This window comes from Lemur catta, chromosome 6 (assembly GCF_020740605.2).
Source record: "Lemur catta isolate mLemCat1 chromosome 6, mLemCat1.pri, whole genome shotgun sequence".
NCBI lineage: Eukaryota > Metazoa > Chordata > Mammalia > Primates > Lemuridae > Lemur > Lemur catta.
Window position 1 is genome coordinate 88,404,148 of NC_059133.1, and position 26,908 is coordinate 88,431,055.

The following is a 26,908-nucleotide window of genomic DNA, read 5'->3' on the forward strand; positions in this document are numbered from 1 at the left end:
CTCTTTTTAAATCCTTTCTTCCCATCCTTCCCTGTCCCTAGGCACCCAATAATCTGCTTTCTGTCACTTAGTTTGGATTTTCTAGAATTTTGTATAAATATCCAAGTGTATACTTTTTTTAGCCTAGTTTATTTCACTTAGTGTAATTATTTCGAGATTTGTCCATGTTCAGCATATACCAATAGTTCATTCATTTTTATTGTTGAATAAGTATACTATTGTATGCATGTATCACAATTTGTTTATCCATTTATATCTTAATGGACATTTGGGTTGTTTTCATTTTGGACTTTTACAAATAAAGCTACTAAATTTGGTACAAGTTTTGGACCAAATATGTTTCCTTTGAGAGAATTTGTAGCAATAAAATGGTTATGTTTATCTTTTTACAAAACTACCAATTTTTTTAATCCCAAATTGTAGATTTTTCATTCTGTTTTCCTTGAGTGAGCTTTGGCAGTTTCTGTCTTGCAAGAAATTTGTCCATTTCATCTAAGTTGTCTTTTTGGTCTACAGGTGTATATATAATGTTCTCTTACTATCCTTTTAATATCTGTAGAACCTATGACTGATATCACCTCTTTCATTCCAGATATTAGTAACTGTGTCTTCTCTTTGTATTTGATCAGTTAGGTTACAAAGCAGTTTTGGGGTTTTGTTTTCTATTTCTTTGATTCCCTTTTTATTTCCTTTCTCATACCTGCTCTGGATTTACCTTTTCTAGTTTAAGGTGTAAGCTGAAGTCATCAATTAGTGACCATTTTTTTCTAATATAGCTGTTTAGTGCTATAAATTTCCTTCTACTAAAGTACTAAAGTATTACTTTAGTGCCTCTCACAAATTCTAGTATACTGTGCTCGTTTTAAGTTCAAAATATTTTCTAATTTCCCTTTTGATTTCTTCGTTGACCCATGAGTGATTTAGACATATGTTAGTTTCCAAACATTCGAGGGATTTTCCAGATATCTTTGTTATCGATTTCTAGTTTAATTCCACTGTGGTCAGCAAACATTCTTTGTATGACTTGAATTCTTTTACATTTATTGAGATTTGTTTTATGGCCCAGAAGATAGTTTAACTTTGTAAATGTCACATGTGCACCTGAAAAGAATGTTTTTTCTACTCTTGTTGGTTGCGATGCTCTATGATTTCAATTAGGTCAAATCTTCAAGTCTGTAGGAGCCTTACTGATTTTCTGTCTACTGGTTTTACCAATCGTTGAGGAAGAGGTGTTGAAATCTCTATAATTCTGGTTTTTGTCTGTGCAATTCCATCCATTTTTGCTTTGTGTATTTTGAGGCTGTTATTATAACAGATGCATAAATATAAGGATTGGTATGTACTCCTGATAAATTGGCCCCTTTATTATTATATTAAATGACATTCTTTGCTTTGAGTCTACTTTGATGATATTAATATAGCCACTCCATCTTTTTATTTATTTATTTTTTTGAGACAGAGTCTCGTTTTGTTGCCTGGGCTAGAGTGAGTGCCGTGGCATCAGCCTAGCTCACAGCAACCTCAAACTCCTGGGCTTAAGCGATCCTACTGCCTCAGCCTCCCGAGTAGCTGGGACTACAGGCATGCGCCACCATGCCCGGCTAATTTTTTCTATATATATTTTAGTTGGCCAGAAAATTTCTTTCTATTTTTAGTAGAGATGGGGTCTCGCTCTTGCTCAGGCTGGTCTCGAACTCCTGAGCTCAAACGATCCGCCTGCCTCGGCCTCCCAGAGTGCTAGGATTACAGGCGTGAGCCACCGCTCCCGGCCCATCTTTCTTTTGATTAATGTTATCATGGTACATCATTTTCCACTCTTTTACTTTTAATCTGTTCATGTCTTTGTATTTAAAAGTTTCTTTTTTTTTGGTAGGATGCATATAGAATTGGGTCTGATTTTTTAATCCAATTTGATAATCTCTGCCTTTTAATTGGCATGTTTATGTCATTTTCACTTATTGTGATTATTGATATGATTGGGTTTACTAAACCACCTTACTGTTTGTTTTCTTTTTGTCTCATCTCTCCTTGGTTTCCTTTTTCCTCCTTTTTGCCATACTTTGGATTGAGTATTTTTTTATGATTTCATTTTACCTTGTTGGCTTATTAGCTATAAATTCTGTGTGTGTGTGTGTGTGTGTGTGTGTGTTTATTTTAGTCGTTGCTTTTGGGTTTATAATATACATTTTGAACTTACCATAGTCTACTTCCAGGTGAAATTGTATACTTCACATGTGGTATGGAATCATGCAATTATACTTCCATCTCTCTTCCCAGCTTCTGTACTATTACTGTTATACATTTTGTTCTACAAATGTTACAAACCCCACAACACATTATTATTTTTCCTTTAAACAGTACATTATCTTTTAAATGAAAAGAGTCTTTTATATTTGCTCACATTTTATCATTTCTAGTGTTCTTCCTTCTTTTTTTTTTTCTTTTCTTTTTGTAGAACAGATTTCTATTTGCTATAATTTGGCTTCTGCCCAAAGGGCTTCCTTTAATATTTAGTGTAGTCCAGGTCTGTTAGTAAGGAATTCTTTTAGGTTTTGTACATTTCAAAGAGCCTTTATTTCTCCTTCATTTTTGAAATCATGTTTTGGCTGGGTATAGAATTCTGTGTTTATAGTTTTTTTTTCTTTTGATATTTTAGAGAGGTTACTCTACTTCCTTCTATCTTGTATTATTTCCTAGGAAGTTTGCTGTCATTTTAATTTGTTTCCCTCTGTATGTGATATGTCTTTTTCTCTGGTTGCTTTGAAGATTTTTTCTTTATTACCAGTTTTGAGCAATTTATGGTGTGCCTTGGTATAGTTTTCTACATGTTTTTGTTGCTTCATATTTCTTGAATTTTTTGGTTCTGTGAGTTTATAATTTTCATCAAATTTGGAAAATCTTCACTGCAGTTACACATCTATTAGGCCATTAGAGGTCACCCCACAATTCACTGTTGCTGTTCATTTTTTTCCCCTCAATCGTTTTTCTCTGTGTTTTATTTTGGATCTTTTGCTATGTCTTCAAGTTTACATATTCTTTACTTATTACTTACTATTCCATGATGTCTAATCTGCTGTTAATCTAATCCAGTATCGAATCCATCTAAGATGTTATAGATTTCATCTCTAGATGTTTAGTTTGAGTCGTAACTTGTATGTGTACTTCACATGTTCAGTCATTCCTCTGGCTTATTGTTGAACATAGAGAATACAATTATAATGATTTTAATACCTTTGTCTAATAATTCTATCAGCTGTATCATTTCTAGTTTTCTTGATTTTTCTCCTCATTATGAGTCACATTTTTCTGCTTCCTTGCATGCCTTGTAATTTTTGATTAGATGCTGGAGATTGTGAATATCACTTTGTTGGGTGTTGGATATTTTGGTAAGGTTCTTTAAAGGTTCTTGAGTTTGTTCTGGAACACTGCTGAATTACTTGATAACAGTTTAGTCCTTTCAGTTTTCACTCTTAACCTTTGTGGGGCAAGACCAGAAGAATGCTTTGTCTAGGGCTAAATTTTTCCCATTTCTGAGAAAAAATTCTTTGGAGTGTTCTACCTATTGCCAAAATAAAGGCATTACCCCTGGCCTCATGTAAGCTTTAGAGAGTGTTCATTTTAATATTTTCAGGTGGTTCTTTCCCAAGCCATGAGTAATTTCTTCACATGCATGTTTTGATCAGGACTCATCTGAAGACCTAAGGGAAACTCTCAGTGGGTCTCTGGAGCTTTGTGTGCCTCTCTCTTTTCTCCTTTATCTGCCTGCAAATGTTGGCTTCTGTGGCCCTCCCAGACTCCCAGCTCTACCTCCTTTACTAAAGAGACTGGTGAACTCTGTGAGGGTTCCCCTCGCTCCAGCCTGGCCTGGACAATCTTCACATTCTGTACTCTGGGGCAATCACAGGGCTCACTTCGGGGACCTGTTCTTCATTAGCTGATGTCCAATGCCTTGAAAATTGTGGTTTCACATATTTTATCTGTTTTTTTTTTCAGTTGGTTCAAACAGGAGATTAAATTTGGTTACTGTTACTTCATCTTGACCAGAAGCTGCAGATGATATTGGAAACACTTGGAGAGCTTGTTATAATGACACATATCTTGGGCCACACTCCAGTCATATTGATTTATAAGCTATAGCAGTGAGGCTAGGCTAAGGTTCTGCGATTGCATGCCAAGTATTCGATATACAAAGTTAAGTTAGACATAACACTTGTCTGCAGAAGTTTTTACAATTCACCAAGAAAGACTGGGTACACCAGTTTTTACAGTCCAGTGTATTAAGTACAATGTCTGGGGGGGGGGGGCGGTTGGAGAATCCTTTATGAGGAAAGGCATCCAAATATAGCCCCATGATGGCTAAGGAAGGTTTAGCAAATGATTCCTGGAGGAAATGGAGTAAATTTGGAAAGATGGTCTGGAGTTAGTTGTTTTAGTGGGAATAGGGGAACAGGTAGGCAGACAGGAAGGACATTCCAGGTAGAGAGAATATTGTTACAAGGGCTCAGAGGTACAAGGTTGCATAATACATTTGGGGAACTGAAAATAGTTTGGAATGGTTGGATCAAAGTGGGGTAAGTGGTGGTCTCCAGTGTCTCCATCTATATATAAAAGGAGCCTCCTTTATCCCTAACATGACTTTCATGTAGGAAAAGAAAATAAAAGAGAATGATTCACTTTACTGAGATGCGTGGCCTAATGAAGCATTTGATAATATTAATAGATAAACCAAATTTTCCCTTGAGCCTGAAAGTATATTTCTTTGTTCATCAAAAGGCTCAGTAAGCACTTATTTTACATGAGGCCATATGCTGGGTGCTAGGGATCCAGAAATTTGTAAGATCTTATAATTTGATCGTATTTTTTAATTGTGTCTTAAACACTTACCATTCAACATATTTCACTTACTAAAAGAAATCTCATGCTGAACAGCCTCAATTTCAGAAAAGCAATCAAGGACCGCTTTGGGAGAAGAGGCAATTTTCAGCTTAGCTGAGGGCAGCAATGTACTAAGGAACATTAATGAACACTTACCCCTAGGTAGCAAGAACTGCTCTGAATGCTTTATGTAAATGAGCTCATGTGATCTTCACAGAAACCCTAGTACTATTACATATTACATATTTTAATCAGAAGACATTCTTTTGGCAGTAGTCTTTCTATGTATTTATTTTACCAGCTACCAATCAGTACATTACCACAAAGAATACTAGGAAAAGTACTGGAGACCTTGGGAAGGAGAGGTGTGAACTGAGAAGAGAGTGGAGGGTGGTTGGAAAGATAGTTTTGCAGCACATGGAAGTTTTTCAGACTGATGAAGAATTTTCCAAGAGAAGTGAGTTGAAAAGTCATATCCACAAACTAGGGGATGGAGCAGTAAATGTAAGAGTTTCTTTAAGCTATGCCTACTGACACAAATAGCAACCTCTTCCTAAAGGTTGGCTTGAATCATAGTACTAGAAACTGAAGAGTAACCACATGCACGTTTCACCCTTCTGAGGTCAGCAGACATCTGTGACACACTTTCCCTAACGCAGCTCACACAGGCGGGGTGAGAGTTTCTGTTCTGAACATTTGCAAGGAAAATGGCCACGTTTTATAGACTTCCTCACACACTCAATGGAAGGCCTAAGAAACAGCAGTGTCAGGGAGCACGCTGCTGCATTCCGTGAGTGGGAGACAGCCAGGCCTCTCCTCCTGCCTCTCGGGTCGCAGGAATGATGGTTCTGAAAACTTCAATGCTCCATCTACCTTGTACGTTTTGATTTTCTCCTGCAGTCCTTACCAAGAGTAATGTGTACAGGACCGCAGTTGGACAATGACGATTCCAGATGACGAAACTGATATTTCAGTCTATTTCTTCATGTGATAGCCCAAGTATTTTTTCCTAGAGGGGGGAAAAAAGACATAGATTCTTAAAATTCCCAGTTTGATTCACTGTTGAAGTGAAAACATATGCCTGTTATCTCTGCTTTTATCCCTGGCATGACCTGAGGCTCGGAGACTCTGTTGGGTTGGGGGAGGGTTTGGAGAGGTGGCTGGCATCCTCGGTATACCCGCAAGGAAAGCATCAGCCATGGTCTTACGTTACATACCCGGGCTAACACGCTGGACCTTTTCCTGAAGATGGGAAGGCTTTGAGTCTGTATTTAAAATGCAAAAAATATATAAATAAATAAATAACAGGTCCTGAAAGGTTGATGACTATGGAGGTTGCAAACTTCCCCTTTTGCTATAGAATGGGTAAGGCTGCAAGACTGCAGGGTAACTATGTTAACAGTGCTCCACGGCGAGGAGAAAGAGCCCAGGAGTCAATGAAAATCTCACAGGAGGTGTTTAGCATGTGTTGTGGATGGAGCTGCTATTCACTCTGATTCATTCACTGTTGTACAAGTGGCTGAACATCTATGATGTACGTAAAGTAATGGGAGCTCTGGGAGATTGAGTTGGGAAGATTGGATGCACTCATAGGAAATATGGAATGATGAGATAGTTAGGAACCCTGAGCTTCTGCAAAGCTTGTGCGCGGGAATAGCTTTCCCTCCTTCCACACCACACAGGGACACCACAGAGAGCTGCGAAAGTACTTATGGCCGGCGGAAGTCTCTGGAGGCTCAGCCCTCAATGTCTTCTTCCTTTCCTGTTCAGGGATTCTGGGCACAGGCACCAAGCCACATCTCCTTCACACTGCCATAGCTCCTATCAGCTCATATTTGCTCATAAATTGTTTTTATCAACATCCTTTATTTTTTCAACACTTTTCTGTCACTTCAGAAAAAATCAGTCCTTCCTCCCACATTCCTTATTTCTCTTCTCCCAATTTCCACTTACATGCTCTGAATTAAACCTAACTATGGCCAGGAGTTAAGATTAAGGTTTATGATAACCTGGATAAGTGATACGCTTTGAATTGAAACTACAGATGATAAAGAACGAGTGCCATCTATTTCTGAAGCCTTGGAAAATCTGCTTTAGTATTTCTACTGAAGAATTTATCTATTTTCTCTAATAGGAACTGTTTTTCTCTCTCACACCAGCAGCCAAATTAAAATAATAAATGCATTCATTTTTCTTTTCTCTTTTTATTTGATCACTAGAATTAGAACCATTGTTTTTATACTAGATTTATTGAAATATAATTATACCATAAATTCACCCTGTTAAAGTGCATAATTCAGTGGTCTTTAGTACATTCACAGAGTTGTGTGACTCACCTCTGATTTTAGAACATTACCATCACTCAAAAAAGAAACTTCATATGCATTAGCAGTTACTTTTATTCCTTCAGCCCTCAGCCCTTGGAAACCACCAATCTACTGTCTGTCTTTATGAATTTGCCTATTCTGGATATTTCTTATTAATGGAATCATATAGTATATGGCCTTTTTGTCTGACTTCCTTCACTTAGCTTTTTTTTTTTTTTTTTTTTTTGAGACAGGGTCTTGCTCTGTTGCCTGGGCTGGAGTGCAGTGGTGTCATCATAGCTCACTGCAACCTGAAACCCTTGGGCTCAAGAGGTCCTCCTGCCTCAGCCTCCCAGGTTGCTGGGACACAGGCATGTGCCACCACACCCGGTAAATATTTCAATTTTTTGTGGAGATGGGGTTTTGCCATGTTGTTCAAGCTGGTCTTGAATTCCTGGTCTCAAGTGATCCTCCTGCCTCAGCCTCCCAAAGTTCTAGAATTACAAGTGTGAATCACCGAGCCTGGCTGGCATAATGTTAAAGTTCATCCATGTATCCATACTTAATTTATTTTTATGGCTATACAATATTCCACTGTGTGGATGTAGTACATTTTGTTTACCCACCATTAATCAGTTGATGGACATTCGGGTGGCTTCTACTTTTTGGTTATCATGAATAATGAAGGTTGCTATGAACATTCATGTACAAGTTTTTGTTTGAAAATATATTTTCAATTTTCTTGGGTATATATCCCAAGAAATGAAATTGGTAACTTTATATTTAACATTTTCAGGGACTGTGAAATTGTTTTCCAAAGGGGCTGTACCATTTTACAATTCAACCAGCAATATATGAGGCTTTCAATTTCTGTACATCCCACTAATACCAACACTTGCCTATTTTATCTTAGCCATCCTAGTGAGTAGAGCTCATGGTGGTTTTGATTTGTATTTTCCTACTGTTGAAGTGAAAACGTCACACAAGTATCTTTTCATGTGCTTATTAGCCATTTATATATCTTCTTTAGAGAAATGTCTATTCAAATTCATTGCCCATTTAAAAAATTGGGTTGTCATTTTATTATTGAATTGTAATAGTTCATTGCTTATTTTAGATAGGTCATTTATTGGATATATAATTTGCAAGTATTTTTTCCCTGATTCTGTGGGTTGTTTTTTTCACTTTCTTTTTTTTTTTCTTTTCTGAGACAGAGTCTCACTTTGTTATTCGCGCTAGAGTGAGTGCCGTGGCATCAGCCTAGCTCACAGCAACCTCAAACTCCTGGGCTTAAGCGATCCTACTGCCTCAGCCTCCCGAGTAGCTGGGACTACAGGCACGCGCCACCATGCCCGGCTAATTTTTTCTATATATTTTTAGCTATCCATATAATTCCTTTCTATTTTTAGTAGAAATGGGGTCTCGCTCTTGCTCAGGCTGGTCTCGAACTCCTGAGCTCAAACAATCCGCCCGCCTCGGCCTCCCAGAGTGCTAGGATTACAGGCATGAGCCACCGCGCCCGGCCCTTGTTATTTTACTTTCTTGATGGTGGTGTCCTTTGAAGCACAAAATGAAGTCTAATTTATCTATTCTTTCTTTGTTGCTTGTGCTTTTGGTGTAGAACCACTATTTTATAGAATATTAATGGTATTTCAGCTACATTAATAGGTTAAATGGACTTTTGAGAGCTGGCCTATGAACCCAATTGATATTTACAATTTCTCTGGGAAAAAATATATATTTTTATATATTTATATATAAATATATGTTTATATATATGTATATATATATATTTTTTTGAGACAGAGTCTCATGCTGTTGCCCGGGCTAGAGTGCCGTGGCATCAGCCTAGCTCACAGCAACCTCAAACTCCTGGGCTCCAGTGATCCTCCTGCCTCAGCCTCCCAAGTAGCTGGGACTACAGGCACGCACCATCACACCCTGCTAATTTTTCTATTTTTAGTAGAAATGGGGTCTCGCTCTTGCTCAGGCTGGTCTCAAACTCCTGACATCAAGCGGTCCTCCTGTCTTGGCCTCCCAGAGTGCTAGGATTACAGGTGTGAGCTACCACGCCCCACCTGGAAAAACATTAACAGAACTAATAATGATTTAAAAATGAATGCTTGAAATGTGCATATCATCATGCTGCATGGTGGGCACTTCGGCTCTTGGGCGAGATGGGCAGCAGTTTCCTTCTGGCAGCCGAGAGACCAAGAGACCGTGCCTGCTTGGAGGTCCCAGAGTCACTCTGGCCAGGCCTAGAGCCGACTCGAACTCACTACAGCCCCTGGACCATTCTAATGGAAAGAGAGCTAAGGACAAAGTGGGACAAAGGCCTGTCGTCCTAGCAATGCCTGGGCCTCCTGAGACTTAAATTTCTGGGGTGGAGCATTTTGTCAAGGGCAACATTATGTTGCCACGTGAACCTGGCAGCTTTCAGATCTCAAGGAATGGGGGCAAAGGGTGGGAGAGGGGTTGAGGCCGAGCCACAGGGGAAGATTTGTGTTTTGACTGATAACCAGGTAATTAAAAATAGATGAAAACGTAATTGTTTGCTTTTTAGTTTGTACCAAAATGTGCCTATCAAAATGGTTGAGTCAAAGCAGCAATGACAAAATGTTATGGACTCCAAATCTCTACGTGAGGATTAGCCCCAACACACCATCAGTATCCGCGTGTGTGAGAACTGCCTGCCCTCGTGTCACTGCCAGACTTCCGTCGCCTGCAAAATTTGTGAAAGCAGAGATTACATCTATAGGCCGGGTGCGGTGGCTCACGCCTGTAATCCTAGCACTCTGGGAGGCCGAGGCCGGCGGATGGTTTGAGCTCAGGAGTTCGAGACCAGCCTGAGCAAGAGCCAGACCCCGTCTCTACTAAAAATAGAAAGAAATTATATGGACAGCTAAAAATATATACAGAAAAAATTAGCCGGGCATGGTGGCACATGCCTGTAGTCCCAGCTACTTGGGAGGCTGAGGCAGGAGGATCGCTTGAGCCCAGGAGTTGGAGGTTGCTGTGAGCTAGGCTGACGCCACGGCACTCACTCTAGCCCGGGCAACAGAGCGAGACTCTGTCTCAAAAAAAAAAGAAAAGAAAAAAAGAAATTACATCTATCTAAACATCTCATATCTCAGCATCTCCTCATTTCCTGTTACATCTGACCGGTCCCGCTCCTCGCTCACACACGTCCCACATACCCTTGCAGAGCCCAGTAAATATTTATTAATGATGAAGACAATCACTAAAAATATGTTCCCATCCATGGGATGTATCTCTTGCCACTCAAGTGTCCTAAACCCATGAGAACTGCCTCATAGACATGTTCCCTTCGCTTAAAACACAAAAAACAAAAAGCTTTCCATCCCATCTTTTCCGAGTTCTGAGAAGATCTGTGCTTAAATAGGCTGCACTTACCCATCCACCCTGCTGCTGGACCCAGGGCGAGAAGTTCTCCTTCAGGTACTTGGCTCCGAAGCCCAGCACCCTGTTCATCGGGTGGTTGTCGATAGCTGTGAGCTTGGCCATGACGTCTATTGCGAGGGCGGCCTTAAAGCCCTGAGCTTTGACCTCGGATTCTCCCCTGGTGTCCACACCCCTTAGGAACTGGTCTGTGACGGTCTTGAAAACAGAGTAGGGCAGCCCATCCGGGAAGCTGCTCGCCAAGGCCTTGTCTTTCTTCAACTGCGCAGAAGAGGATAAGCAATCAGTAGAGCGGCCTGGCACGGGGCGGCCGGCAGAGACCCTGCTTTAGCTCAAACGTGGGCCACCCAGACAGTCGGTGGACAAACCCTGGATGCTGGTCTCAATCAAGGCACCGCGTCTTGAAGAACCAGACTGGGCATGTGCCGGTCTGTGAATTCATTTCATGGGGACAAACTGGGGATAAAATGGAACGGTCCATGCATTCAACACTCAACCCATAGTTCCTGAGCACTTGCAGTGGGCAGGCCCTGTGGGGGACTGAGAGTCAGGCCCTCACCCTCGGGGCCCGCAGTCTAGTGGCCCATGGACAGGATCCGAAGCCTGGCAATCACCATCGTGGCTCAAAGCTCTGCTCCACCTCCTGCTAAGCGCTGCAAGCTTGGGGAAATTAACCTCTCAGGCTCAGTGTTGTCATCTCTAAACTGGGATGGCGACAGTACCTGTAGTATAGAGTAACTGAGCACTTAGCAGCGTGTCGGCTGTGGGGGAGGTGCTCTGGAAATGTTCATTTTTCCAGGACACTGTGGGAGCGTGGGGGTTAGGGAGGACTCCCCAAAGCGCATATGTTAACTTTAACAAAAAAAAATCTATCCCATTGATTCCTTTCCCATTACTCTACCCAGTTGATTGTACCTCCCACCCTCCCTTGAACCTGATCTCTCTCTCTGCTTTACCTCCTTTGAACGACCATACTTTGTTTTTTAAATCCATACTTCCTCTGCTTCTTTTGAAAACTCTGTCAAAAAGCCATGTATCATCCTCATGTAAAGCCACCTTTAAATGTCTGTTAATGTGATGGGTGTCATGTGAGAACGGAAATTTCTTAGTGAGCAGGGACGAATGTTTATTTGAAAATCCTCTAGCTCTGTCCTTGAGGAATGATAAGCTAAGCAGGTTTTCAACAAATAACTGTTTCTAAGAGGGATGTCTGGGGGATGAGTCAGATGCTGGGTGAAGACGTTGGGGGGGCAGTGTCCTTTCCCTGAACCGAGCGCACCCCCGGCTCCCGGTCCCCTCTGGGTGATAAACCTGGGGTGGGGACGGCCAGCTTCCCCCGCACCGAGGACGGCCTCCTTTCCCTCGGCGACCCAGCGAGGGAGCGCGGCGCAGGCCCTCGCGGGACTCCGCCAGAACAGTAGGAGGCTCGAGCTCCAGAGAGACAGGCTTTCCCGGAGCTCGGCCGGCTCTCCCTCGCCTGGCCCTCCCGGCTGCACCGGCTCTTGGCCTCCCAGGGAGGCCCGGGCCGAGCCTGAGGTTCTGCAGGCCCCCGCGGCCCGGTCTCGCCGGCCCACTCCGCGCTGGGAGCTCCCACCCACACGGCGCCAGGGCACACCCGGCCCACGTCCCACCGGGGTCCCCTGCCGGGGAAGTGTGTCAAGGCAATAACATCCACCGTCTCTACGTAAACGGGGTAAAGTATCACCAGAAATCACCAAGCGAGGGCATCGGGCCAAGTGGGGATTTTGAGAGTAGTAACTTGCGGGGTGAAAAGGAGAGTGTCGCCGTTCTTCAAGCCCAGGGTGGCCCAGCCCCTGCCAGCCCCAGCCTCCCTGGCCTCCGACCGGCTGCGAAGTCACTCCGCAGGGGAGCTGGGCAGGAGGCCGCCTGAGCGCCCCTGAGGACATCTAAAGGCCCCTCCGAGTTGGCTGCTGCTCTGCTGACTGGTTATTGGCACCTGCTCGTGTTCTTCCAGTGCCAGGAAGATCATCCCTTCACAAAGCAGCCCTTGACCCCGATGTGCAGCCCGAGTGCCAGAAAGGTCATTTTTACGACGAGGGGAAATCATTCGCCCCATCGCTTCTATATCCATGATGCTCGCTCCTGAGAAATGCAGGCCTGTCCTTAAATCACGCACCCAGCACTGTTTCCTGCGTCCTCTGCCCCCTCTCCACCCTTACCTGTGGCCGCGAAGCTCACACATCCCCTTCTCTTTTCTGCAGCCGAATGTCCCTGGTTTTCTGTTTCTCATTCTGCACCATGTCCCCGGCCCTGCACCCTCCTGGTTGCCATCCTGTGGGCACAGCTCTGACAAAGCTGCTGGGAGAGGGGCCGGGAGCTTGCTGTGACGGGGTAGGGTGGCCGGCCAGTCAGTGCCGTTCTCCCCTCTTGCAGAAGCCCCCCCAGGGCCTGACTCTGTCCCCAAGGGTCCTGACAAAACAAGGACATGGGTCCACAGGCCAGACCCTGATTGACACACCTGAGAGATTACTCAGTAGTCTCTGGACACAGCAGAGAAGCCCTTCTGACTACATCGGGGGTTGCTAACCAACTCTTTACCTGAAAGCAACTCTCACGTGTTCCTGCTTAGAAGGGTGGGTCTCAACTTCTAAATGGCAGGAGAACCACAGTTTCTCCAAGTAATGCTAACCCACCTCCCTGCCGAATTGCCGAGGGAGACCTAGAGCAGACAGCAGCCCAGCAACTACAGGGGAGAGGATTTCAGAAGGGACTCCGGCCTTTGAGTGACTGTGGGGCACAGACATCCAGGCTGCGGGGCACACGTTAGAGTATAAACTTCACTGAGGATCCGTTACATGGGGAACGAGGTTAATATTTCCATCCAGCAAATGTTAATTTACTGATGTTTTTTCTTGCAATAACAAGTTCCTTTTTTAGTTTCCAAAAATTCCAAGGAGGCTCCAGGAGGTTTACTTATGTTTTCCAAAGTGATTCATTTTTGAGATGCTGCCAGTATGAAGAATTTTGACTCCAAGGGAAATAAAATTTAGGACTGTGCAGAAACCAGAACTTGGAAAAGGAATAAGTCTGCGACCTGGAGTGCCATTCCCTTCCCGTGTACTTAGTGCCTGGGCACAGACAGAAATCACATTAGTTCAGGGAGCCTCATACCTCTCTTTCCAGCTGATCCCCTGAATATTTCAGCAGCTCAACAATCTTGGCTATTATTTGGTCTTCTTCATCTGTCAGGGGAAAATTCCAGTTATTTCTTTTAAAAGAGGCAAAAAATAATCTTAAATTTTTCCAGTGGCAATGAATGTTTGTGGCTTGGTAAGGGATTGAGGAAGAAGCACACTGTCTACTTCTTAGCAAATAAATCTCCCCTCGCCTCTGCTGCTCAGACACAAACCATTCCAGACATTTCTCCTGCAGTCCCCCCTCCTTTCTTTTTTCCCTCCTCTTCCTTTGCTCAGCCTCCAGTTCTCGCTGTGACACTCATCACCGTGTCCACCACGAGCATGTCATTGAGGACATCGGTTCCACGACACATGGTCCTGTCTATGATGACGTTCAGGAGACATTTCCCTTTGGTTTTGGGACTTCTCCTCAGCAGATGGCACTTTGTCCTTAAGGACACTGTAAGTCCCATATTTGCTCATCTTTCCCCCTTTGTGTTCACTGCTAGAAAGTATAGAGCCAAATCTGCGCCCCACGTCTAGAAGGGAATATAATCTCCTTGGCCTACAGTTTGGGAACTGACCTCATTCCTACACCCCTCTTATTTTCCAGTGCTTGTATTCTTTTTACATTATCTTTCAAATTTGATTTATTTTATCCGACTAAAATGTATCCTTTGTATGCTGTGTCTCTGCACGACAAGGTGCGGTATAAATAGATAAAATTAGTGAAGTCCCCACCCTCGAGGCTAAGATGGCAGGGGGCTGGGAGGATGGCTGCAGCTGGGGGTGGTGTACATGTGGGAACGGGGACGTGGAGGGTGACTGTTCTCATCCCAGCACTTGCTAACAACTAACCCCGAGGAGAACGGCCACTGCTGCAGGACAGAAGCCAGACAGAGAAAAGGCAGGTACTGAGAGAACAGCACAATCTCTGTGGTCATGGAGTCCTCATGGTTGTCCCCAATAAGGGGGAAAGAGAGGCCAGGAAATTGACAAAGCAAGTCCCAAGAAGGCCTAGGGGTGAGTGGGAGACTCAGGTGGCTGCAGAGAAGGAAGAACAGGTGTCTCCATGGCTTGAGTGGAGTTGTGGTCTGCTGCTGCCTGTCTTGGGGAAAGTTCCAGAACAGCTGCCTGAGTTTCTCCCGTGCACAGAAGATGAGGGCCTGAGCTTTGACTTGGTTTAGGGGATTGGATTCCACCTCCCTGACACCCTTGGCATAGCAATGTGGTGTCAATGCTTTCTTTTCAGCGGACTCAGAGGGCTCCTCCTCCCCCAGCTCCGCCCTGGGAGCCTCGGTGGCAGTTTGTGGCTCCCAGCATGTGGCACTGTTCTGCTTCGGGTGTCAGGAGACACCGGTACCTTTGCAGGGAGAACTGGCACCTTGTCGCTCAGGGTGCTGCAAACCCAGAAGCCACCTCTCCCTGTCATCCTCCACTGGGCTTTGGGGAGAGAGAGCGGAGCGAGGCCTGTCGTTGGTGAGGGAAGGGGGCACCAAGCTTCTCTCGCTGTGGCACTTGGTGCTAGTCCCCTTCACTCTCCCCTCAGAGCCCAGAGTTCCCATCAGCCTGGTGGCATCTGCAGTCCCAGCTATTGCTCTGGTTTGGGTGACAACTGGCCCAGCCTGGTCACTCCTTCTCAGTTCTGCACCAGCCCTGGTGTCTGACGACCCCTGCTTTTCCACAGGAGCCCACAGCAATGTTACAAACCTCTGGCTTGATGCTCCAACTATACCCAATGCAGATTGGTCCCGGGTCACTGGCGCCATGATCAAATCTAACCCTGCATTTCCCCCTGCGGAGAAGGCTGGATGCAGGTTTTGTGCGTCTGCCTCTCCCTTAGTGGGAGACTTTTCTTCTGACTTAGGGAGCTGGGCATGCACGTTCGACCTGCCCGTGCAGTCCCCCTGCCTGGGGCTGGGGTCTCCAGGTAGAGCTCAGTGACCCAGCATGTGGCCGTCATGCCCTCAGTCTGGTCAGCAGAGACTCTCAAATTGCAGAGCCTCGGGCTGAATAAATACAAAAACGCCCCTATATCTCTGACTGGCAAACGATCCACCCAATGCAAACACTCAGAAGGAAAGTTTACCTTTCTTAGAACTTGAAGCTGTAGGCGGGGGGCCTTCACGCCGGCCGTGGAGAGCCTGGAATCCCAAATGCTCTCTGGACTTGATGCCACCTCCCTGGGCTTCTGGTGGTGGCCAGGAATAAACAATCTCAGCAACTCGGTTGGCAATGGAAACAACTTTGGGGTCCGCCGCTGCAAGAAGACAAAACAGTGCTCAGAGGCCCTTCCCAGAAGAACTTGGCCTGGCTCATTGGTATGCGGAGTGGCCACAATGAAAAGACCAGCCCGGAATGAGAGGAAATTGCCCAGGAGTGTGTGGGGGGGAAGGTCATTCTTCGGAAAGGACTGGCAGTTGCCTGGCAGAGGCTGGGATGTGGGAGGAGTACTGAGGAGTGATTGTCACCTTGAAACAATTACCCTTCTGCACCCTCTTTTTGAAGTCTTGCAAAATTACGGTCTCCTTTCCCCTTTGCAAGGGAAGAAACACAAAAAGGAGTCCTTAGTTCTTTCCTTGAGGGAATGCTCATTATGCTTTTATTTTTATTCTTTTTTCTGGACATGCCTTACACCTCAGAGAGCTGACCCCTATGTGCACAGGACATTCAATAGTTTGACGATCCTTTGGGAGTTCGTCACTGAGGGAAGAGAAATATTCCTACTCGCAGGCCATGTTCATCCTCCAAGCTCACTGTCAAGTAAACATTTAACTCTCCTTGCTGGTGTAGTTCCGTGACTTCTCTCTCCTTTAGTCCCGGAAAGCATTCAATTAATGCTGGGAGATAAACAAGGGTGCAAAATGTGCAACCCAGGGCCTGCAAGAATTTACAGTCAAGACAAGAATTATGTCATGTATCTATTTGCAGAGTTACAGAATAGAGCATTTGGGCACAGGAAGGTCCAACTGGCATGGGTCCACTGAACACTGTAGCCTGTAACAGACAAGTCAGCCCTGGCCCCAGGTTGGGGACAGGGTGAGGTGGGGTGGGTAGGTGGTATGGCTGAGTTGTTGGGTAGGGAAATTTTCATTGGTGATTTGTCATTATGTTCTCAACTTTTAAGAGCTGCACAAGCTCCGTCTTTGATGCCAAATGGAGTGGCTGAGTTGTGCCATGTAACATTTGAAGAATAACACTAGTTCACGAGACTTGAAGAAAGTAATGGAGTGGGTTTTGGCCAGAAGGTTGGGGAGTCAAAACTCCCGGGGAGCTCCTGGGCTTGGTACGTCATGACGGATAAGAGAGGCAAGGGCTGGTCCTGGGAGGTGGTGTCCCATGAGAAACGGGTGGTGACATCATATCCTGTCTCCCTGGGTTCCTCCATAGCATGAGAGCCTCAGTGCTCTGTCCATAGGGCCGTTCTGGGGCGGGGGGACAAATGGCTTATAAAGCCATTTTTCTCGTGCTTGGTTCATAGGGTTCAAAAATAAAGAATGAGTTAGAGAGAGAAGTCAAGGAAAAGAGGATCAATGATTTTAATAACCAAACTGAACATACTTTCTACTTTTTAATCACCTATTGCAGCCCAACCAGCCCCATCCTGAATGCTGCCACCCACGGCCTGTGGCAAGGAAGTGGCAAGAGTCTTGCTCCCAAGGCCAAGGGAACCTTCCCCTGCACGTCCTCAGGAGACAGGACAGGAGAGCTTACCTCTGCTACCTCTGCAACCTTGGGTAGCCTGTCCCGGGTGATCAGCACACGGTTCTGCCACCTGCAGTCACCCTGTGCCCATCTTGCACACTAAGACGGCCGATGAAGACCCCCACCGCTTCCTCTCCCCCAACTCTGTAGCAGGGCAACCACAAGGCCACCCACGGGCACAGAAGTGCCCCCTCTGGCTAACCTGTGCACAGGGCAGTGATTTCTATGACTCAGTGGCCACAGAGTGAGGGGTGCAGATGAAATCTGTGCAGGAAAAACGACACACAAACATAAGGACTCAGATGAACTAGCTCCAGTTAAGATTGCCACCTTGAATACCTTAATTTTTAAAAAGAAGAGAGTCCCTCCTTGTCAGACTTGGTCTGACTTGGTCCCATGTGATAGGCAAGGGAAAGTTGGATGGGGTGGGAGAGGGCAGAAAGGCTGCCCGTCCTGGTTCGGGGTCGCTGGGAGAGCAGGAGGGCAGGGCAGGAGGGTACCGGGCAGCCTGGGGCCCGAGGCATTTGCTTTAAAGAGAAGAGGCAGGGAGGTTAGGAGCGACTTCCATGTGGTAGAGACAACTATCCCCACTCTATCCATTTTCTTTTTCTTCCTTAGGAACAGACACTTACAATGCGAGTGGCAGCAAAGACCCAGCTGAACCAACCACGTTTCCCAGCCTCCCCTGCAGCAGGGGGTGGCCAATGACACGTCTGAAGTTGAGAGCGGTTTCAAGAGAGCTCTCTAGAAGGGAGCTGAGTTATCTAGAAAGAAGGTGCCTTTGCTTCCTTTCTCTTCCCGCTTGATTTGTAGACACCATGGCTGGACTCCCAGAAGCCACCTTAGGATATAAGGTGACTTTGAGTTCAGAAGCCACGAGCTGAGGGACGGCAGGACTCCCAGGAATCCCTGCTGACCTCGTGGAACGGCCAGATGAGGCCCGAGCTGCCAAATTTTCGTCTTCTTTTAAGGGAGAGGAAAGTAAACTTCTGTATTATTTAAGCCACAGTTGCTTGGGTTTTCCTCTATGTATTGCTGAACCTAATCTTAGCCATACACTCCAGGTGTAGACAATCATAGCTATGGAGGAAAAAAGACTCGCAATGAAACAGTCCAGATGGGTAGTCGTTAAAACTGGGGCTAATGAACATTTTTCTGCATTCTGAGCCCTCTTCCTAATGCACTTTGGTCTGGGAAATAACCTCACAGTTCCCACGGAAGCAGGAGTCTTACGTGGGAGTTCCGGAAAGGGCAGCTAAATTGTGATCTTCGGTTAAAAGAATCCAGGTGAAAAAGCAACCGCTCAGCTCTGACTTGTATGTGGCAGAAGAGAAATAGGATGTGAGGTCCCTTGAGTCACACCCAACGTAAAGCCAATGCAAGTAAGGTAAAAACCACATAATTAACTAAACAAACAGGAAAGCGAGGAGAAAGGTGAGAAGGGAAGATGAGCTGTACACACGTGTTTAAGGCAAAGCCCCCTTAGGAGGTAGTGCGTTCTGCCGTTTTAGGGAGAATATAGATCTCGTTATGTGCCATTTTTCAGCCACAGATACCATTCAGTTATTTAGCACATAAGCCTGTCGTCTACATGGTTTTTAAATTTAATCTTTTATTCTAAATCTTACATAAAAGATTTCTTTCCCCACTGGGAAAAAAAAAAAAGAAGAAGAAAACTTCTCTCAAAATTTTAGAAAATAAAAAAAAGGGCAAAGGACACTTTAGTAAATATCAAAATACAGAATGTCATTTATCTTAGGAAAAGCCCCCAAATTAAAAGTCTCTAAAAGTTTTCTCTGACTCCAAAGTCCACGGTGCAGGCAAAGCAGAAGAACCTATTTAGGATTTTGCTCCAGAGCCAGATGACGCCCTCCCTCCCCACCAAGAAGGAGCTGAGGCTGGGGAGGGTGGGGGTGGAGTGGTTGCAGGAAGGGGCAGAGGGGAGGACAGTAGGGGGCCACCCCCTTTGCTCGAGAATCACTGCTGCCAGGCTTAGCCGGGCAGAGCCCAGCGCAGGTGCCTGTTGTCAAGGCCCTAGACGATGACTTCAGTTTGGTCCAGGCCCTGCTACTCACCCGCTGCGTGTCCTTTGTCAAGCCCCTTCCGAGGGACTCTCGTTTCCTCATCTTATCTGTGCCATGAGCTCCCCCCCAGGTAAGCCTGACCCCAACTCCTGCTGTTCTAAACTTCTATAACTCTAGCGGGACTCGAAAGTTCCTTGACCATCGTGAATGATCGAAAGCTGTCCATGAATGGGGCTGATATTCCAAGTCAGCTGGGACGGTCACATTTTAAAATCAAGGCATTACTGCCACCTGTTGACTAATTGTTAACAAGTTACCAGGCCATTCAAACCCAGCAGGAGGGGGTTTGCTTTGAAAATCCCTGCACTGGGCACTGGGCCTTGCTGCAGGGGAAGGAGATGCTTGCGCCAAGGTGTGTGGACAAAGGGTGACTGTCTGTGACAACGTTTTTCATCAGAATGTTTCATTCAGTACAATTAATTGTGTCCCACTGAGGGAAGATTTTGTTAAAATGCTTCTCGGAGGGTTTTTTTTTTTTTTTTTGGAATGGCTTATACTTTGAAGAGTATTTTTATATACAGCTCTCTGATCTTTCCATCAACCCCTAGAGGTGGGGAGGGTGGGATACCCCCCAGTGTGCGGATGGAAATGCAGCGGCCCTGAGAGACGCACCTTGCCTGAGCCCCGGTCTAGGGCTCTTCATGTTGGTCTCTGGCACAGAGAGTTAGAAGTTTGGGCAGCAAGCTTTTTTATAGACAGTGGAGCCAGAAAAACAGTCTTATCACCCTGCCCTGCCCTCATCTTCCTTTCAGTCTTGAGAAAAGCAGGGCAATTATTACTGAATCCTAATACGTTGGAACACTGAGGCACAAGGAGTGCCCTAAGCCCACTTGACCAGGCAGGAAAAGATGAGCCACGGTGCACACAAAGGAGGGAAGGACTTGGGTGCAGGAGAGAAAGAATTCTCAGCGCCTACCTTCGTGATCTAAGTGCTGGTCCACGTTAGAAAGGGACCTGGACCATTGCTGGCTGGAAAGACCACCCTGGTGGTTCACTCCTCTGGATCCCTGAAGCTGCAACACTGCAGGTGAGCTCTGCGAATCTTCCTCCTTCTCCGCTAGTCCCAAGAGCGCTTTCCAAGAAGACTTCTTCTTGGCGAGGTTTATGGGTTTCTCACTGGATTGGGAATTTCTGCAAGGCCATGACACCTGTGTCCATGACTCGTTCGCTGACCAGCTCCCCAGACCCTTCTGGGACAGACTTCTCGTTCTCGGCAGCTTTGGCGAGAAGGCAGCAGGGGTGCTCTTGAAGACGTGGTGTCTGACGTAGTAGGCCAGGATTTTGAATTCCATGCTGTTTGGGTCATCGTCGTCCAGGGGGATTTCTTCCAGGTCGCAGGCGCTGGTGCTGCACATGCTGGGCCTGTAACAACAGAGTCCACGTCACGCCCTTCCATGTGTGGGCCACTCGTTCCTTGTAGGTTGGGAGAGACGGGGCTGGGCTCTCAGTGAACATTGCTGGAGCAGCTATTCTGCTTGTGCCGGGCAGCGGGGGGTAACCAGAGAGGGGAAAACCACATCTTCCTGGGGTGGGAAGACAGACCTGGGCACAGACAGCTCCACACCGAGAGAGTGAGCAAAATCAGCCCTCGAACAGAGATGCAGACCACCGGGCACGAGGAGAGTCAGGAGGGGTAGGTCAGCTTCACTAGTGGGCGATGAAGGCTTCTGAAAAGCCAGAAAGGGTTTAGACAGGTGGGTGGTCTTTGGGGCTAAGGACAGGTTGGGCACAGGAGAGACTATGGGTGAATTCAGGGTGTGTCTGAAGAGTGCTGAGAGGGCAGGTATCGCACAGGCCTGTGACTGGCAGGTGGCTGGGGCTTGGGAACAGTGGAGGGACGGTAAGTGGAACAGCAGTCGGGGCTGCTTTATGGGGGGCTTTGATTCTCAGGCTGAAAGCTTTGCATTTTCTCATGTGGGTCAGAACATTTCTAAAGGAGCCCTAGACTGTGCAGGGGGCTAAAGGTCTTGCTGGGGGGTGACAAAAAGGGAGAGGCCAACTCGGGGGAGAAGTGTCTGGGCGCCTGACCCTTCCCGCCCTCCCTCCCTTCTCCCTCCACCCTCTGCGTTAGCTTGTCCAGGTCTGCTTCTGTTTCTTGCCGTATCTGGCATTCCAGGTAAGATTTCATCTGAAAAAGGCATCCTGTTTTTATTTTGTTACAAATTTGAGATGCACTGAGGGGGGCAATGGAGAGCTGTTCCAAGTTTTGAGTGGAGCGTGATGTGGTCACACGTGTGTTTTGGGAAGATCAGTGCACGCACTGAAATGACAGGATGGAAACATTTCATATTGGTGCCACACCAATAACTGGATAGATACAATGAACTGATTTTGTTCAATTCCCTTTGCTTGGGCTTTCAGGAAATGACTCCTTTTCTGGTTTCCTGCTAGGAAAGCAGTTCTTTTTGTTAATAATCTACTTTGCTTTCTTCTGCTGCATGTTAAGGACTATATTTTCCTTTTTGTCTCAGATGCCAGAAAGCTCAGATCTGGCATCTCCCACCAGATTAAAATGTGGCAGGCGGTGGGTGTACTGGAAGTCAGCTTGGGCCTCCCAGTCTAACAGTGTTGAGCTCAAGTCACGGCCATGCCAACAGCTAGTGTTGGGACCTGAGGCATCCAGCCTCTCTGAACTTGAGCTTCCTGTGGGCAAATTGCAGATAACAATAGTTACCTTGCAGGGGTGTTAGGAGGCCATAGAAGGGCATGAGAAGTCCTGGCACAGAACCTGGCTCAAAAGTGATAGTTATTTTTTTCTTCCTAGTTCAACTGTCATCCCAGGCCCTCTGGCTCTGTTCTTGATGTGGCTCTTAATCATGCTCCCTTCCCTTACTGGTCCTACTTTAAGCCCATGTTTTGGCATGTAAACTGGTGTGACCATAAATAAGCTGTAGTGATAATACCATTGATTGGCATGTCCTTCCTTTTCTTTCCACTGTACCCTGTCATAAGAGGACCAATGTAGAAAGAAATGGGACAGTAACTGCAGGCAGGGTTTGAGGGTGTGTGGTGTGGTGCAGAAAATTGGACTGGGTGTCTGAGGGGTGGATGGCCAGGGTTGGCTGAGTGTTTTAGTCTTTGGTTGCCACATTATTAGACCGAGACTATTCTCTTACTTTTCCTTTTGGTCCTGTGATTGGAAGGAGGGGCAGGGGCTGAAATATCTCCCCTGTGGGCCTGCCAGACGCTTCCTGTTCCCATCATTGTTTCCTCTCCTTTACATGGGAGAGGCTCACACCAGCTGACAGAGACACGGTTCACCTGAGGGGCTGCTCCTTGGCCAGGCCCTGAAATCTCCCCTGCAGGTTCTGAACCAGCACTCAGGGGCCCCACCCAAGGCCTCTATAAACACAGGCACAAAACTAACAGTTTGTGTTTCCATAAACCCAAAAGTTGGTCTTCTTGGATAAAGTAAAATGTCAATCAGAAGAGCTGAGAGCAGAAAGGATCTAAGATGCGATACTACTGCTTTAAAGTAAGGCTCAGCCATGAAGGTAACCTTAGCTTTCCCTTAATTTATCGTGAGGGTTGGTAGGAAGGAAAACTCAACACCTGGCAAATTCATTTAAAGTGTCTCAGCCACACTGAAAGCAGCGGCCCCTGGCCAGGGGAGCCCTGGTGGAGGTCAGCCCGGGAGGGCCGCAAGGGGCTGTGCCACAACATCAGGTGAAGATGGAGGGGACATGAATGGATTTCCCGGTGTGGCAAAGGGCAGAATTGCAAAACCCAACATACCTCTATACACACAGACATACGTGCACGACTCCCAAGCCCCGCGAGCCTGCCTCAGACTATTGAGTGTAAGCAAGTGCTTGAGGGGTGCGGCACAAAGCGGGCTCGTGGTCACTGTCCTTCCTCCTTTGCTGTTTCTTCACAGTCCTGTCCTACTCTAGTGCTTGGACAGTCTTTCTTCCCTCCATGGCTCCCGATTTCATGCTCACACTACGGGAACCATTTGCTGTCTCCTCCAAGGACAGGCTCCTTCCTGCCTCTCCCCACACAGCCCCACCCTGCGGCCATCCCACCCTCCCCTCTCACGCCGCCCACTGCACAGTCCCGTCCACTCTGCCTCTGACACACATCTTGGGTCCCCACCCACCCCAACCCCACCTCCTTGTTCCAAGGCACCTGTCATCTCTTACATGGGCCTCCTGCCACCCCTGCCCTTCTTCCAATCCAGGCCCCGCCCAGCTGCCAAAGGATCTCATCAAATGTTTGGGGTCGGGGCTGGATCAGATGAACACTACCTGAACCCAGTGACCATCCCAGCATCACTCAAGGTGAGCCAACCAGCATGTGTCTCCTGATTTAAAGACAAAGCTGGATCAGAATCTGATCAAGCCTCTGGATCTAACTACCAGTTTGCAGAAAACACAGGGACTAGAGGAATAAGCCAGCAACGACAAGGAGGCAGCGATCAAAATTCGGTACCTGGTAGACAAGACAAATGAGCTGGCTTCTTCAACAAATGCACGGCACCAAAAAAGGACACGAGGAGGAACTTCCATGTAGGTTAAAAAACAAAACACAAGCTTCCTCACATAGCGTGAAGCCTTTAACATCGTATCTGAGCGTGTTGTTGGGGAGAGGAAGGGCTTCGTCGGGAAGCCGGTTTGCTAAATGCTGATTCGGGAGAAACATCAGAAAGGGGCAGCCGCCGGGGTCAGGCTGGAGCGGGCAGGCCTTCCATTTGTAAAAGAAGAGCGTTTTGTCATCTTGAGCTAGAGAGGCTGTGCGTTGCCCCAGCCGCAGGCAAAGGCAAGGACGAGAGAGGCAGCGTCCGGCAGTGGAGCGGGGGCCGCTGCACGAAGAAGGAGAGCACACGAGACCCACCTGTCTTGGCTGACACACTTTAAATGAATTTGCCAGGTGTTGAGTTTTCCTTCCTACCAACCCTCACGATAAATTAAGGGAAAGCTAAGGTTACGTTCATGGCTGAGTCTTACTTTAAAGCAGTAGCATCGCGCCTTAGATCCCTTCTGCTCTCAGCTACTCTGATTGACATTTTACTTTATCCAAGAAGACCAACTTTTGGGTTTATGGAAACACAAACTGTTAGTTTTGTGCCTGTGTTTATAGAGGCCTTGGGTGGGGCCCCTGAGTGCTGGTTCAGAACCTGCAGGGGAGATTTCAGTTCCTGAAGGACACCTGCAAGGCTTATTCGAATTCTTTTTTGTAAGGTTGCCCACTGTCTCCACCCCTATTCCACATAGTGCTGGAAGCCCTTGCCAGAGCAATCAGACAAGAGAAGGGAATTAAGGGTGTCCGAATGGGGGCAGAAGAGGTCAAACTCTCACTCTTGGCTGATGATATGATATTATACCTAGAAAATCCCAAGGATTTGACCAAGAGACTTCTGGAATTGATAAACAAATTCACTAAAGTCTCAGGATACAAAATTAATGTACACAAATCAGTGGCATTCATATACGCCAATAACAGCCAAGCTGAAAGCCAAATCAAAGACGCAAGACTTCTCACAATAGCATCTAAGAAAATTAAATATTTAGGAATATATCTAACCAAGAAGGTGAGAGATATTTATAGGGAGAACTACGAAACACCGAGGAAAGAAATTGTAGATGATGTGCACAGATGAAAACCCCACCATGCTCATGGATTGGTAGAATCAATAGTGTTAAAATGTCCATGCTACCTAAAGTGAGGTACAGAATTAATGCAATCCCTATCAAAATTCCACCATCATTCTTTACAGATTTAGAAAAACTAATTCTACGCTTCGTCTGGAACCAGAGAAGACCTCGTATAGCTTATTCTAATGCAAGGGCTCAGAGGACACAGCGCTGCTATTGCCAGCCTATATTGACATATTTTCTCGTTATTAGTAACAAACCTACACTCTCAAAGGCAAGGTGACACAGCTTCGTTCGTTGGCGCCATTGTGGGTGGGCTGCCGCAGCGTGTCCTGTGGGAGCACAGGCTGTGTGGCCCGGGTCCTGCGTGCTCAGGGGGAGGCCTAACCGCAGGCAGCACCTAAACTCCGGTTATCGCCGGTCACAGCTCTAGGATTTTTCTAGCTCTGTGGATTCCTTTGCTGAGGTTAGATTTCACTTCCCTTCCGGCCACAGGCAATGGATGAGCTCACAGAGGAAACAACGTGGAGAGCTTGGTGTTTCCACGCTCAGAGCCCACGGCAACCTGGTGCCTGTGTTATGCTGAGTCAGAACTTACACGTGGTTCGCTTTGCCTCCACCTGTCCCGGTGGAGAGGGGTGTGGAGAGTCCCTTGGTGACTGTCCCAGCAAAAGAGCTGACGTCCACGTGCTCTGGACATAGAGCTGAGGCCCGAGTGTGACTTATGGCTGTGGACACTGTTGCCTGAGGGAGGCTGCTACCCCACATCCTCAGCTCTATTCTGTCCCCCCTTCGGCACCCAGTGCCTCCTTCCCCCTTCTCCTCCCTCCCCTTGGCCCGGACTTCTCAGGGTCTTCGTTTCTTCTTCATTCCTGTCCATCCTCTCCAAATGCAGCATGTTCTTTAATACTAAGGGTGAAATGAGGACGGAGGGGAAACAGTCTTAACTTCCCACAGTAGGAGTGAAGCTCAGAGACAGAGACTTTGGTCACAGTCATCAGACAGAAGGGCTGAGGCTCTGACTGTGGAAGGAGCAGGGAGGGAACCCAGGGAGGAGGGAGCTTTGTGGAGGGGGCGGGGAGGACTGTCCCATTTACCTGCACCTTGTATTTAAGGAGGTCTCTAGGGGACTAGACCTCTTGCTCCTACACTGGCTCAAACCCAGGGATTCCCTTGCTCGCTCGGCCCAGTTCCTGCTCTGGGGGGTCAGGGGAAGCAGCAGCCCCATCGTCTCCAGCTCGGGCAGCGGCACCCCTGGCCACTGATGGGCTGACATGTCACCACGTACCTTGCCAGATACACAATGAGAGAGGATTGTGTAATGTTAAAAATGACTCCACCAGCAACGTACTCTTAACTAAACTATCCATACCACACCAGGGAAATGAAAGAGAAACCTTTCTCCTTCCTTGAAACCCCAACAGACTAGATTCTCAATGTCATTTTGCATCCTGAGATTTACATGATAAGAGCTGTTTAATAAGACCCTGAACCAGCTCCCTGAGTTAGATCTCCCCATTCGGCAGAGCAGGACTACAGACCCGGCTGTGTCCTCCCGAGAAGGCAGGGAAGGAAGCCTGCTGCCTCCTGGTGTTACCTGGTCTGGAAGCTGCCAGCGGGTTCTCCTGCTCCGGGTCAGGTGGCAGTGAGGATACTGCTATACCTGAGTCTCTCTGCACGAAACTTAAGAGGAAACTTTCAACAGGTCTTCCTTGCTTCTCATTTAGAAAGGTTCTTCTGTTCAGAGCTCCAGGCTGTAGCCTCTTCAGGTTAGGACCAGGGCTGAA

General features: G+C 46.6%; 1 protein-coding gene across 1 annotated transcript; it reads right to left on the bottom strand.

Annotated features, from left to right (window-relative positions):
- Positions 1-5,106: 5,106 nt before the first annotated feature.
- On the bottom strand, positions 5,107-26,908 carry BCL2L14 (BCL2 like 14). The gene is made up of 6 exons (XM_045554315.1): positions 26,719-26,908; positions 20,444-20,889; positions 15,828-15,998; positions 13,734-13,804; positions 10,596-10,862; positions 5,107-5,884 (listed from the first exon to the last, which is right to left on the bottom strand). Exons 2-6 carry the CDS (start codon positions 20,880-20,882, stop codon positions 5,846-5,848), a joined length of 987 nt encoding a protein of 328 aa, XP_045410271.1. The 5' UTR covers positions 20,883-20,889; positions 26,719-26,908; the 3' UTR covers positions 5,107-5,845.

Bases quoted from the DNA above. Each gene is read 5' to 3' on its own strand.
- BCL2L14 (XM_045554315.1), bottom strand. From the start codon at position 20,882: ATGTGCAGCACCAGCGCCTGCGACCTGGAAGAAATCCCCCTGGACGAC. The intron at 10,863-13,733 runs GTATGAGGCTCC...TCTTCTGCGCAG, and splicing joins GGGATCAGCTGGAAAGAGAG to TTGAAGAAAGACAAGGCCTT. The intron at 5,885-10,595 runs GTAAGTGCAGCC...TCCCCCCTCTAG, and splicing joins TCCAGCAGCAGGGTGGATGG to GAAAAAATACTTGGGCTATC.